Raw genomic sequence first — 13,816 nt, 5'->3', positions numbered from 1 at the left:
TTAGTAGACTCCGTTCTTGAGTCCCATTTTGATTCGTGCGATCTAAATTATACTTTTTGTCTTTGCTTAATATTATTTTACACTATCGTAAAATAGAGGGATCAATCTTTATTCTTGTCGTCTTTCATGTTTTCTTGATTCATCACCCTTTAAATAGTAAAAATATCTAGGGAGTTTTTGCCATAGTCCTGTAGAAGTATGCATCGTGTCTTTAACTTTTACTAGTGACTGTAACATGATGTTCTGTTTCTAAAAGAAAACCGAAAATTAACCGAACCGTACCGATACCGAAGAGAAACCGAGATGATGAGACAGTTTCGAAAAGTGTAATTTTGGTTCTACAAAATCAGATAACCAAAAAATTGGTATGGTATAAATTTTATAAAATAACCGTTCGAACCGTACCATTGACACCCTTAGTAAACCAATTCTAGGCAGGTAGGTGTGATTTTTTAACTTCTCAATCTTATACAGAACGAAGCTCAAAAAACAGAACAAATAGACCTACTTGTGGGTTTTCTGATTTATCGAATTAGAAATGTTTAACTGGTCAAGCTAGATAATAATTAGTTACTCTAATTCTTACATAACTCACACTAAAAAAAATATAGGAGGATATTTAAAAACATAGGCGATAAAGGGTAAAGCCACAAGATTTGGAACTGATCTCTGACATACTAAAAAATAAATAAGAAGAAGAACAAGAAAATCTGCCTTAGGAATTGTTCTTGGACATCACCTAAAGATTTTTATGTAAAAATTCACAAAAAATGAAATAAATTTTATTAAACTTAAAGCCTGTAATTTTAAAGTGTAATAGGGTCCGCGCTAAAGATTTAAATATGGAATTCATGAAATTAAAATCTTGGATTGACTTTTGCTTCATTAGTATACTGTACATCATAAGACCACAATTGCCTTGCTTACTTCTCAAGTTACCAGTTTTGCCTTTATTTTAAAACTTCCCACACCTGGACAATTTAGGGAACTTGAAATTCATATTTCTACACAAATCAGGCTTCTCAATTTACAATTTTATTTCCTTTATTTCAAAATTTTCAAAAACCTGGAAATTAAGGGAACTTGAGGTTCCTATTTCTACACAAACTAGGCTATCCTCAAAAGTCTATAAGACACTTACATGGTTGGAACAACAGATCACACATCCTCTTCTGTTCATTTAGGTTACCTTTCAACTTTCTAATTTGCAATATCCTCTATATTATCCCCAAACAAAACTGAAGATGGAGAATCTACAAACCTCGTATGAGTTCAAAGTTTGGACAGACGACTTCATCATTCCGAAGGAGATCAACTTGAAGAGCATCAAGAACAACAACACTTATTCTACTACCTCGTTATTCTTGATCGAACTTCGGGTTCAAGAATTTGTTCAGTATCTGCCAGAGAGCGAGGATTCCATAGTAGAGGAAGCTCGAGGTCCATTTATCGTGGAATCGTTCTATTTGCCTAGTAACGCTGTGATTCGTGACGATGCTGCAGATGATAGCATATGCGAAATACTAAGCTCTATAGGTGTGCCACTCAACTCAATGCTGCCAATCATCCAAGAAGTCTCTTCCTATGCTCAGACCATGATGTCTCTACCTGCCAATTTGGGCCGCCCTTTGCTTCCTATTGTTCTTGGTATTGCAGTTAACAGTTGGGATCCCAGGGACACTGCCACTGCAATGTCCTCTGTTTCAATATCGCCTCAACAAGAATTGAAGATGGAGAATCTACAAACCGACTATGACTTCAAAGTTTGGACAGACGATTTTATCATTCCGAAGACGATTAACTTGAAGAGAAATTCTAGTACTACTCCGTGTTTCATGGTCGAACTTCGGGTTCAAGAATTTGTTCAGTATTTGCCAAAGAAAGGGGATTCCATAGTGGAGGAACCTCGAGGTCCATTTATCGTGGAATCTTTCTATTTGCCAAGTAACGCTGTTGTTCGTGATGATGCTGTGGATGATAGCCTCTGCGAAATACTAAGCTCAGTAGGTGTGCCTTTGTACAGAATGCTGCCAATCATCCGAGAAGTCTCTTCCTTTGCTCGGACCATGATGTCTCTGCCTACCAATTTCGGCCGCAAGCTGCTTCCTATTGTTATCGGCATTGCGGTTAACAGTTGGGATCCCAGAGACGCAGCAATCGCGCACGACAGAATTAAAGATGAACGCCTATACAGGGTTTGTCTTACGCCCTATTAAGGTATAAGGTAGAGGGTTGAAGCCTACCAGCAGCTATTTCACTAGGAAAGCTTTAAGGTGGAGAGAAAGCTTTAAGGTGGAGAGAAAGCTCTTGAATCTTGATTATTCTTAGTTTCAACCTTTTTTTTTTTGGACACTGTAAATCGGGGTTTTCATTGCTTATATAGCTTGCTGGATGTAATTACTCGTTTTAGGTATTTCAATTTCATCTAATATACATCTTTTCGATAATTAGTTAGCGATAATTAGTTAGTGTCAAATTACAAATGCGTAATTTGTTTCATGCCACTCATCTGTACATTTAATCTGGTTCACTATATATTTCCTTAAGGCTAATTTTATAGTATTGCCACCAAAAGAATGTTGATGTTATAAGTGTAGAAGAGGGACAAATCATATTTTGAAAATACCTAGTTTATGTGCAATGTCATATGAGAATCTGCATCGAAAACTATCCCGCGTTCCATGTTATTTCCTTATTCTATCTTCTTATCAGGCGTTCCATGTTATTTCCTTATTCTGTCTTTTTATCATCAATATCAATTCGTTTATAATGGAAGATTAAAGAATATAACTAGTAAATGATTAATTGTTGTATCGTATATTCATGTGAAATCCAAGTACAAGGAAGATTGATTTGATATGCATTTGATGGTTGCTCGAAGCTTGCTTCCTATACAAATTTCTCCAATTTTTCAACTAGAATATTTGTTTTCAGGCTCTGACAGAAGGTCCAATCCAAAAATGAGACTTATGAGGACCTATGGCATCAGTTCCAAAGATTGTAGTGGAGGTAGAGGATGGAGATGACCAAGACGATGCTGATGATAGTGATGATGGTGATGAGTGTACTCTCTAACAAAATTGAGTTGAAAACAATTTGCAGTTGGAGTTATATATTGGACATCAAGTTGAATCCCCGACTTATTAGCAAGCCCAAAATGAATTTTCTGCCAAAAACATAAGATATTTTGAACCAAATAACTATGGTAAAATGTCACAAAAACAGCTAGTATGCATCATAATTTAACAAGCAATAAATGTTTTACCACTGATATTTGCTTTTCCTGATTCCTCTCTTTCAATTTTATGCATCTTACATTGCATTAGGACTCAGTCGATGTCACTTTCACTTTCTTCCCATTTTTGAGACCCAATTAAAAGTCTTATTTCCTTCTCTTCTTTTCTTAGTAGCTTGATACAATATGTATTTTGTTTTGTCTCTCAAATAGCTATCGAATGACATCACATATGTCTCAGTACGCATCAAACAAGTAACGACATATCTTTTAAAGTATTATTCTTTTCAGTAATCGAGTTAAAGTCAAAAAAAAAAAAAAACAGAGACTATAGCAAGCACACAGAAGGAGGCAGGGCAGAAAAAGTTAAGCAAGTTTACGACACTTCAACTATGCCCTGCAAAATGTGGACTGCTGTTCCTCAGGTTTTTTAAAAGTTTGAAATGCATCTCCAACTCATACCATACATAAGACATTCAGATAGCAATTGCATCCAATTTCCTATCTAATATCTTACAATTTATAAGGGTGCCATAGAGTACATTTTTCACCTTGCAGTTTAATACTGTAAACTGAATTCCACACTATTATCTATCTGATCTCAAGTGTTCTAAGACTCAAACCTGAATAACCCCCAAATGTGTACCTTAATCAGAGAAGCACCATGGAGGATACTTGAGAAAAATGCTCCTCCTTCCGCGTCTGATTCTGAAAATTATAGTGCCCTTGGTTGTCCAAACTTCAAATTCATACTGATACAGGTCCATAAATATCTCATACGTTACAAGTTGGTAATCAGTTAACCTCCTACCAACCTAATTGTGTAGAACTGTGTACACTATGTTACAGGGAGCTGTTCCTAAGGGCGTTCAACTGCTATCTTCCTCAACTGTATGCATCAACGAGAACTAACGGGTAATGGTATTTGCAACCCTTCTGTAAACAACATTATTGTAGAAGTTTCTTGTCCGAAGGAACAAAGCCAAGGCCACAAGAGCCCCAAACAAAGTGGAAGCTGCCATGATAAAGAAGGATAACATGAAGCAGTGAGTTCCAGTACACATGTTTCCATCATCCGATGCTTCTTTATCGTAGATGTATCCAACTACCCAGACAGACAGTACATAAGATCCTACAGGGCCTGCTACAGTTATGGTGTTAAATATTGTTCCCAGATGCACTGCGCCAAATATCTCAGAAGCAATTGTGGGCATTAGTGACCATTGTGATCCGTAACAAATACCAACTATAACAGAGCCGGCATACAAAGCACCAGGCAGACCAGATGCTATCACGGCATGACCAACAGTCATACTAGCCAGAGTAACAACAATAAATAATGGTCTTGACCAACCTAGTGAGCGTAGGAAATAATCTGAGATATAACCAGCTCCAAAGCGACCAAGAAAATTCCAGATACTCCATAGAGAAACTAGAGTGTTTGTCTCTAAGATTGTGTATCCAAGTGATCCTCCTATCTGGCTAATGTTATTAACGGTGGCCAGCCCTGAGCCCATTCCACATGCAGTGGTGACAAACAAAAACCAAAATCCAGTGGTGCACATTGCCTGAAAAAGGTTCATGTTTTCCCCCCATTCTGGAATCTTCCTCTCATTCATCTCTCTCTCTTGATCAGCACCAGCAGGCAACTCGTCATAGTTACCATGACTTTGCCCCATGTCCACAAAATGTGCCTGAGATCTATTTTGCTCATCCTCCGGTGAGTTTTGCTCGAGTAAGTATTTAATTATTCTATAAGACTTTTCCTTGTGGGCACTGATTGCAACAGAGATCGGGGAAAGCAGCAAGAAAATGAGTATAGTAAAAATAGTGATGCGAACAGACATTTGTAAAGAGAAGATGTTTCCCACGATGATAACAGCCATGAGATAAGTAGCCATTACCAAAGCAATCGATGATAAACCATTCAGATGCTTCTTCTGATCATCTTCAGTTGTTTGCGAGATTGTTACAAACGACATAAGTAACAGAGTAGTAATAGGAGGCAACAATGCCAACAACAGAAGATATGCAGTGGGCTTGTTTCTAAAGATTGTCTGATATACTTGAATTAGTATTGCTCCACTCAACCCGAGGAAGCCCTGCATAGATGGAATTATAGAAATTAAATCAAACATCAAAACAGGGGACAAGGGAATATAGATAAACTGGAAGCCATGGGACAAACAAGATTAGCATCACAAGCTTTCTGAGATTTCCAACTCATTACTCTCTGATCTTTCAATTTTACTTTGAGACTTGGTGCTAAAATCTTCCTTCTATATTATGAAGAGGAGAAGATACAATTAACTTCATGAATGACTCGGCTTCTCTAATTAATTTTTTGGAGGTCAAAGACATGACCAGACACAATATCATTCGATCGACTATGCCTCAATCTTATGAATTATCAATATCCATTTTTCTTTATCTAGGCACATTTCATATTACTAATTTCTTATTCTTTACTAAATAATTTATATTTTAAGGCAAATTAAGAGTTGTCTAAAACTAGGTTTTCCAAATCACACTTATCCCGACATAGACATAAAGTCTCAAACCAGAACAAAATGACTTGAGAAAATCTTAACAAACAGAGAACCTTATGTAAGCGTAATGGCACCAACAAAACTAAGTTTTAATCACAACTAGTAGGTGTCACCTATAAAGATCATTTGCTTCCTTTTGTTCTGTGATTCGTTAAATTCACATTGATTTAGAAAAGATTATAGGTCTTTTGAGATAACCTCTTCCATGTGATTTAAGGTCTAGCTCATTCCTTTCACCAATCCGATTAACTTCTAATCATCATAGCATCTATAAACTATACATATGAAGTTCTACTTAAGAAATGACCAAATAATCCCGGGTGACCTCCTCACTTTATCATCTACATGTGCTACTTGCACTCTTTGTAGCATGTGATCATTTCTATTTTTATGCAATGTACGTCTGCTACTTGCACTCCTCATTGGATGTGATCACTTCAAGTTTATCCAATCTTTTATGACTGAACATCTATCTTAACACCCGCATTTACACAGTTTTTTGCCTGTGAATATGTCAATATTTATGGTCTTCCAAACACTCAATAGAACATACCTTTCATTTTGTTAGCATCCTCCAATTGCGTAACAACCTATTGCACTCCTCAATTTAATTCGGTTTATTTCAGCTTTACGTGTTACATCTTCATCTATCAAACCATTCTATTGGAAGATTGAATGTCCATACCAAAATTGTCTGCATTAAGGCACCACAATCCATCTAATCTTATTTCATCCTAATTTTTATTGGGGCCTAAAGTGGTATTGCACATATTCTATCTTACTCACATTAGGTTATCAGTCTACCACTTCATATTAATTGCACCAGTTTAACTGATAAGAGTACATGAAATTAAAGTCCACGACAAAGCTTGCAACCGAATAAACATAAAATTGAAATCCATGGTAAACCTTGCAACTTAAATACAAAATCAGATTCGATAACTTGTCAATAATTTCAGGACAGTAACACGATTAGACTTGGTTAATTTCTCCCAAAAGGAAGGAACTGAATTAAGTATTAACCACGCATATTCCGACTGGAAATTACTCCCTCCACCAATTTGTTTGTCTTATTTTCCTTTTTAGTCCGTTTAAAAAAAGAACGTCTATTTCCTTTTTAGACAACTCATTAATTTCAACTTTCCACATGGCATGTTTAAGATCACAAGATTAAAAGACATTTTGATACATTATACATATCTTTAGTTAACAACCACAAGATTTTAAAAAAAAAATCTTTACTTTCTTAAATTCCGTGCCAAGCAAAAAACCGGACAAACAAATTGAAATGGAGGGAGTACTTTTTTGAGAAACTCACCTTCATGATGCCAACAATGGTACCTCTATAATTAGGGAAATTATGGACAGCAGTTACAACATTAGCCGTATTGAAGAAAGTCATAGCATGAGCAGCTAAGAGCATGTAAAGACACATAACCAATAACGGCGGTTTAGGCAGAACCCCAACAACAGTCAACCACATAAGAAAATACCCAGCAAAACACTGAATAGCTCCGGCAAGTAACACCACCCATGGCCCACCACAACGGCGGCGCGTGGAGGTGACTGATGAGTAGAGGAGACCGGAAAGGATTCCGACATTGGCCCCGACATCCTTAAAGACGGAAACAATGTCGAGGGATGATTGGTCGTAACCTTGGGTTGATTTGAGAACGTTAGAGTAAATAGCGAAGGTGTAGAGTGAACCGCTGGTACACTGGATCCATATGCTAGCTACTGTGGCTACCCATTTTGTATTGATTTTGGCTTTGAAACTGGGATTGTAATCTGGATCCAAATCCATTTAGTTGGTCTTTTATTTTTGGGTGATTAGTGATGTTTGAGGATTAATTCGACCTTTTTTTTCCGACTACTTTGAGATTTTCTGATTTTGTTTTCATGTTGAATGTTTTGCATTTTGGGGATTTCGTCTCCATGGAGTGTTTACGTTTTGGGGTTGCCACGTGTCTGTATGTTAGACTAATTATATGTGCCATGTCAGAATTAATATGGAGTAATTGATGCCACAATTCTATAGCACGTGAACGTTAATGTGCGTCGTTGTCTAAATTTAAGAACCTGTTGTTGGTCTATGAGGTAAAATAATATTTGCACATGGATCGATACCACAGCGGAAAATCACCAATGTTACAAGGAAGATAAAATCTATACTTCGAAAGAGATTTGAACTAGAAACCAAACCTTCACTTGAACCACTAAGTGAAAACATAATTAACGATCGTAGGATGAAATTAGAAAATTCATATGTTTACACCCCAACACTCCTGCTATTCTATCTCACGCCATTCTCAAAGGAGTAACAATATTTTCCCATTGTTTTTCCTTTTATGATAGATAACTCGAATTCCAATCTAGTAGTGGAGGTAAGATGAACTCATCACTAAAATAACCTTTGTTATAGTTGAATCATAATTTAATTCACAACACTGTCCAAAATTAAGATTCTTTGTTACGAGATTACTAGTTACTAGTAGTATAAAAGATGGAAAATTATATGAGTTTGTGACTTGAAAATCGGAAATAACTCGTTGAACTTCCTTAAGTAAGGCCTCATTTACTAGAGAGAGAGAGAATTGTCGCTCTGAAAAATGCCAAAGTAGATGTATAATCTTCGTACTTTTGATTTTCAATTCCTTTAAGAGAATGCTAAAAAGAGAGAGAGTCCCCATTACAGGCAAAAAATGTTAAGATGCAGATACAAATTGCCAGTGTACTCTACAAGCATTGACCCAAATACAGAAGCCTAGGCCAAAACTTATGCCAGCAAATCGGGAGAGCCTTGTGATCAGCACAACAGCAGCGCACGGGAATAGAACCTTCTCGTCCTATAAAACAATGCCAAGGCAACTAGAACTCCAAAAAGACTTACTGATGCTAATATGAAATAAGATAACATGAAGCAGTGAGTACCAAAGCACGAATTTCCTTCTCCTGATACCTCTTTGTCATATATATAGCCGATTACTCTGACAGAAAGAACATAAGAACCAACTGGACTAGCTATGGAGATTGTATTGAAAATTGTACCCATATGGACAACACCAAATATCTCTTTAGTTATGGTAGGCATCAACGACCACTGCGAGCCATAGCAAATACCTACTAGCAGTGAACCAACATACAAATTTCCAGGAAAACCTGAAGCGATAATCACATGGCCACCAGTCATTGCTGCTAGAGTAAAGACCATAAATAATGGCCTTGGCCACCCTCTCCTGAGCAGAAATATATCTGATACATATCCAGCTCCAAGACGGCCGAGAAAATTCCATATGCTCCAGAAGGAAACTAATGTACTTCTTGCCAATGTTGTGTAACCAAGTGATTCCCCAATCTGGCTAATGTTATTTATCGTGGCCAGTCCTGATCCCATCCCACATATCATAGCGACAAATAGAAACCAAAAGTCTATGGTGCACATGGCTTGCCACAAATTCTTTTGTTCATCAGGCTGCAAGATAGAGCTAGCCTTTCGCTGGACTGTATCTGTAGGCACTTCTTCATAATCCGAAAGATACCCAACAGCCAATTTATTAGGGGTCTCCAGTTCAGGGTCATCTACCAATAGAGAGGTAGAAGATGTGATTGATGGCGGCAGCCTCTGTAGATCAGCCCTTTGGGCCTTGACCACGACACTAATAGGAGAACAGAGTAGAGCAAGGAGAACCAAAAATGTAATAATCTGTGCCCATTGTGGGAAGACAACGACGTTCTCCAAAATCCTTAAAAACAGAAGATATGCAGCAATAACTAAAGAAATTAACAAGAAGCCCTTCAAATGTTTCTCCTCATTTCTTGAAGGTGCCTCATGGACTGTCACCAAAAACATGAGCATCAGAGTGACTATAGTTGGCAGCAATGCAAGCATCAATATCAGTGAGCTTGGGCTGTTATTGAATATGGTCTGATACACTTGTATTAGAATTGCTCCACTCAAGCCAAGAAAACCCTGGCCAAGAGAGAGTGCATCAAGCAATCGCTTAATTGAACAGACAATACATCAATGGGAGAACGACTAGATTAGAAAAAAGAACTCTGTTACATGTGGAATGAGGAACTGAAACGCGTTATAAGATACTACGCATATCCTAATGCTCACTGCTAAAGTCTTTACCTCTTAAGAGATCCAATTTTTATAATTCTACAGTTAACATAATTTCAAAAGCTAAGCCCCAAACTCTTTCTAGGCTTCCATCACCATGAGTACTTTCAAGATAAGATTCACTGTAGAGGGAAGGGCTTAGCAGACAACCAGATGCATGAGCAGTAATGATACGAGAGTTGCTTTTAGTTTATGAAAAATCAGATTAACAAAAACAAAAGAGAAAATATGATGCTGCTCTTCAGACTCCATTCACGCACATAAGAGATTGACCTTTGCTCATAATTGGTCAATAATTGAAAACACTAGGTTCTCGTTTTAGGTCTAACCAGTAATCAGACAAGTAGAAGGACAAATGCAGATGCAGTATGTAAATCAATAATAGAGAGGTAAAACTGATATTTGCAGAAAGGCAATACCGGTTAATCTTTCCATTATTTTTCTATAGTTTGCGAAAGTATGCATCTGCTCGTTCGTTTTCTTGTGGCATATAATGTTCCTTCGAACTCAGAAGGGGCCTTTGTTAAGCTTGCATCAAAAGTAGAATATTTGAAGTGTCAATTATTCCGAAGAAGAATATTATTCTTGGTAAATAGACATATTAGTCTTAGTTAGGCCTCCTAGACTAAGGCCAATTGCTAGCACACCCTTTAAAGGATTCTCTTTTTTCTATTACCCCGGGTTTGAAGGATCTATAGTGTTTCCACATTTCCCCTCCAAAGGTGACTCGAACCCTAACCTAACGGTCGTAGGTTGAGGTGCCTTACCAACTGAGCAATCCTCTCTTGTCCCTTTAAAGGATTCAAGCTTTAAAGGATTCAAGGAATAGTATATGTAACATATCTTTTGTAGTGCTCTGGCAATTGCTGTGGTGCTACAGCTGCATAGCTATAGCTAATAGCTTAACCCACAAATAGATAAGATACTTCCAACTAGGACTTCCTTATCAATATTAATAAAGTATGAAATATCCCACTACCAACTCCACAATTATTGAAGCTTTTAACAGGCTAATTTATATGTTAAAAAATCATCACATGATAACTCCATCAAACAAGAACCCACTCAGGGCGTATTCTTAGGTTCTATTATTCATTATTTGGTTATACAGGCATTTTCATTTTTCTTTTTAAATTTTCCTTTCAAAAGTTATACAGTAAAGTTGTTTGTCAAGGAATTAAACCCAAAAAAGAAGCCCCCAGCAGAAAATGTTTAAGCAAAAACTGTAACAGCTGGATAGCATCCATTTTCTTAGCAATGTATGATCTGTTTATTTTAAGAAATCATGAACAAACAAAAAAAAATATAAAATAAAAATATAAGAATATGGTAAACCAAGTATTCTATTCCCTCTGTTTCAATTTATGTGAATCTATTTTCTTTTTAGTCCTTATCAAAATGAATGACCTCTTTTCTAATTTGGAAATAAATTTACTTTATGAAATAATTTACAGCCACACACATATTTAAGACTTATTTTGAATCACAAGTTTAAAAAATTTTCACTTTTTTTTAAATATCATGCCCAGTCAAATAAGATCACATAAATTGCAACGGAGGGAGTATATTTTAATACTGTTTATAGTATAAATAAGAGAGGAGGATTCTAAGGTCGAGCCACTGCAATTGACGTGATACTAAAAAGAATCCTCCTCTCTTATTTATACAATGGTATTTCTCATGTGACAAATACTAAAAATGCAGTGGTATCACGTCAACATGAGAAATACGATTGTAGAATGTATTTCTCAATTGACGTGATACTAAAAAGAAAATTTAGTGGTATCACGTCAACTTTTGTCCTTTTGTAATCAGCACAAACGCTGACTCATAGAGTTACGTATAACATTAATATTTGTCAGCTATCACATCTTATGTCACAAAAAGACAACCTTCTTCTAATCAATCCCCACAAGTAAAGCAACTCCAAAAACAGAATGCTTCCCGGTTATCAACCCCCAAAACGTGAAAATGGACTAAACTCTACAGGAAAAGAGCTATTTACAAGTAGACTAGCCATAATCATTAGTCCAATAGCGTTGAAAAATTAGTACAATAATTACTCTCTCTGCTCCAACGAATGTGACCTAATTCAAATTTCGAGAATCAAACTTCTTATTCTTTTATTCTTTTACCTGAATTAGTGAACTTAGGCTTATAGTCTTTAGATTTTTTTACATCAAAATTTACATATTTAAAAAAAATTACTTAAGAAGCATTTTCTCTGTATCAATTTATGTGACATATTTTTTATTTTAATCTGTTCAAAAAGAATATTAACTTTTTATATTTAAAAATATCTAATTTTAAAATCCTCATTTTACCGAAATGATTTACAAAAGATAAATATCTAAAGCTTGTACTAGATCATAAATTTCAAAAATTTCCTTACTTTCATAAAATCTGTGTCAACTCAAATAGTGTCGGATAGACTTGGAACGAAGAGAGCACCCTAAGTTATAATAAAAAAAAATTAAATTATTCATCAAAATTCGAAAAATGACACATAAGCTAAGGGGGAGAAAGGATAACAATTAAATAATTGGAGCAGAGATTTCTAAGAAAATCCGCCACGCAAATTAGAGAATCACTCATCTGAATAGTTGATTATAATCGTAATTCGCAACATACCTTCATGATACCCACAATAGTCCCACTATGATCCGGGAAATTCTGAACAGCAGCAACAACATTAGCCGTATTAAGAAAAGTCTGAGCATGAGCAGCAATAAACATAAAAACCGACATAACACCCACAGGTGGTCTATCTATAATCCCAGTAACAGCAAGCCACATAAAGAAATAACCAACAAAGCACTGAACAGCCCCAGCTAAATGAACAACCCATGGTCCACCGTGGAGAAACGAGAACCTGCCACGTGTCGTGGTAGGTGTGGCCGCGACAGCTGTATAAAGGAGACCGGAGAGAATTCCGGCGTTGGCTCCGATATCTTTGAAAACAGAAACAGTGTCAAGAGTGGATTGATCGTAAGATTGTGTGGACTTGAGCACAGGGGAGTAGATTCCGAAGGTGTATGATGCACCGCTGCTACACTGGATCCATATGCTAGCAACTGCTGCTAGCCATCTGCTGCTCTCCATGGAAATGTTCCGTGACGAGGAATAGAGTATAGCTGTCATGATAATGAATGAAGAGAATTAAATTTGACGCATCCCATTTTTAAAATATTTTATTTTATTTTATTTAAACGCCCTTTCTTTTTGGTTTTTTTCTTTCTGACAAGCAATTGGTTATTTTAGGTCCATAAAATAATGGGCCACGAGTATTCGTGCTTTGAAATTTTTTTCTTCATATCTTTACATTTCTCGTAAAATTGACGCATCCTATTTTTAGAATATTTTATTTTATTTTTAGTAACCTTTTGTTTGTTCTAGGGTTTTTCTTTGGACAAGCAATTGGTTATATATTCTTAATTTTGCTCTATAGTTTCTTGTCTTTTGTTTTATGCTACTATCTGTTGTTTTTTGTAATTTGATTATTTTATTTATTTGTGGTAGGGACTGCTCCTTTTTTTTTCAAATTGTTTTATCATAGTCTTTTCGCTTTCGTTATTTCATCATTTAAATACTTTGTTTTAAATTCTTGTTTATCCACCTTTTTTCTGCCATACTTGCTCTTGGTAAGTGTCTTTTCGAGAATGAATCCTTACTGGCCAAGTAAGGTTAAGGTCCGCATACACTTTACCCCCCCCCCCCCAAACCCCACTTTATGGGTTTTCACTGGGTATGTTGTTGTAAGCAATTAGTTATATTGGGTCCCACAGTAAGTACAAGTGGATTCATGGAATTATGAATTTTATATTGCCACGAGTATTTGTGTTTTGAACTTTTTTTTTTTAAATAAAGCTTTAAATTAATCGTAGTGTTTGCTTTTTCGACTAAAGTAAC

At 36.2% G+C, this 13,816-nt stretch overlaps 2 protein-coding genes across 2 annotated transcripts; both read right to left on the bottom strand.

Annotated features, from left to right (window-relative positions):
* Positions 1–3,596: 3,596 nt before the first annotated feature.
* LOC132055897 (protein NUCLEAR FUSION DEFECTIVE 4-like) lies at positions 3,597–7,602 on the bottom strand. The gene is made up of 2 exons (XM_059447912.1): positions 7,103–7,602; positions 3,597–5,337 (listed from the first exon to the last, which is right to left on the bottom strand). Exons 1-2 carry the CDS (start codon positions 7,586–7,588, stop codon positions 4,144–4,146), a joined length of 1,680 nt encoding a protein of 559 aa, XP_059303895.1. The 5' UTR covers positions 7,589–7,602; the 3' UTR covers positions 3,597–4,143.
* An 885-nt stretch (positions 7,603–8,487) lies between these two features.
* LOC132055896 (protein NUCLEAR FUSION DEFECTIVE 4-like) lies at positions 8,488–13,208 on the bottom strand. The gene is made up of 2 exons (XM_059447911.1): positions 12,539–13,208; positions 8,488–9,754 (listed from the first exon to the last, which is right to left on the bottom strand). The coding sequence occupies exons 1-2, from the start codon at positions 13,046–13,048 to the stop codon at positions 8,591–8,593; spliced, it is 1,674 nt and encodes a 557-aa protein (XP_059303894.1). The 5' UTR covers positions 13,049–13,208; the 3' UTR covers positions 8,488–8,590.
* Between the last annotated feature and the right edge of the window lie 608 nt (positions 13,209–13,816).

This window comes from Lycium ferocissimum, chromosome 5 (genome assembly GCF_029784015.1).
Source record: "Lycium ferocissimum isolate CSIRO_LF1 chromosome 5, AGI_CSIRO_Lferr_CH_V1, whole genome shotgun sequence".
Classification (NCBI taxonomy): domain Eukaryota; kingdom Viridiplantae; phylum Streptophyta; class Magnoliopsida; order Solanales; family Solanaceae; genus Lycium; species Lycium ferocissimum.
Note: the sequence above shows the minus strand (reverse complement) of the source record. Positions and strands in the feature narration are given on the sequence as shown.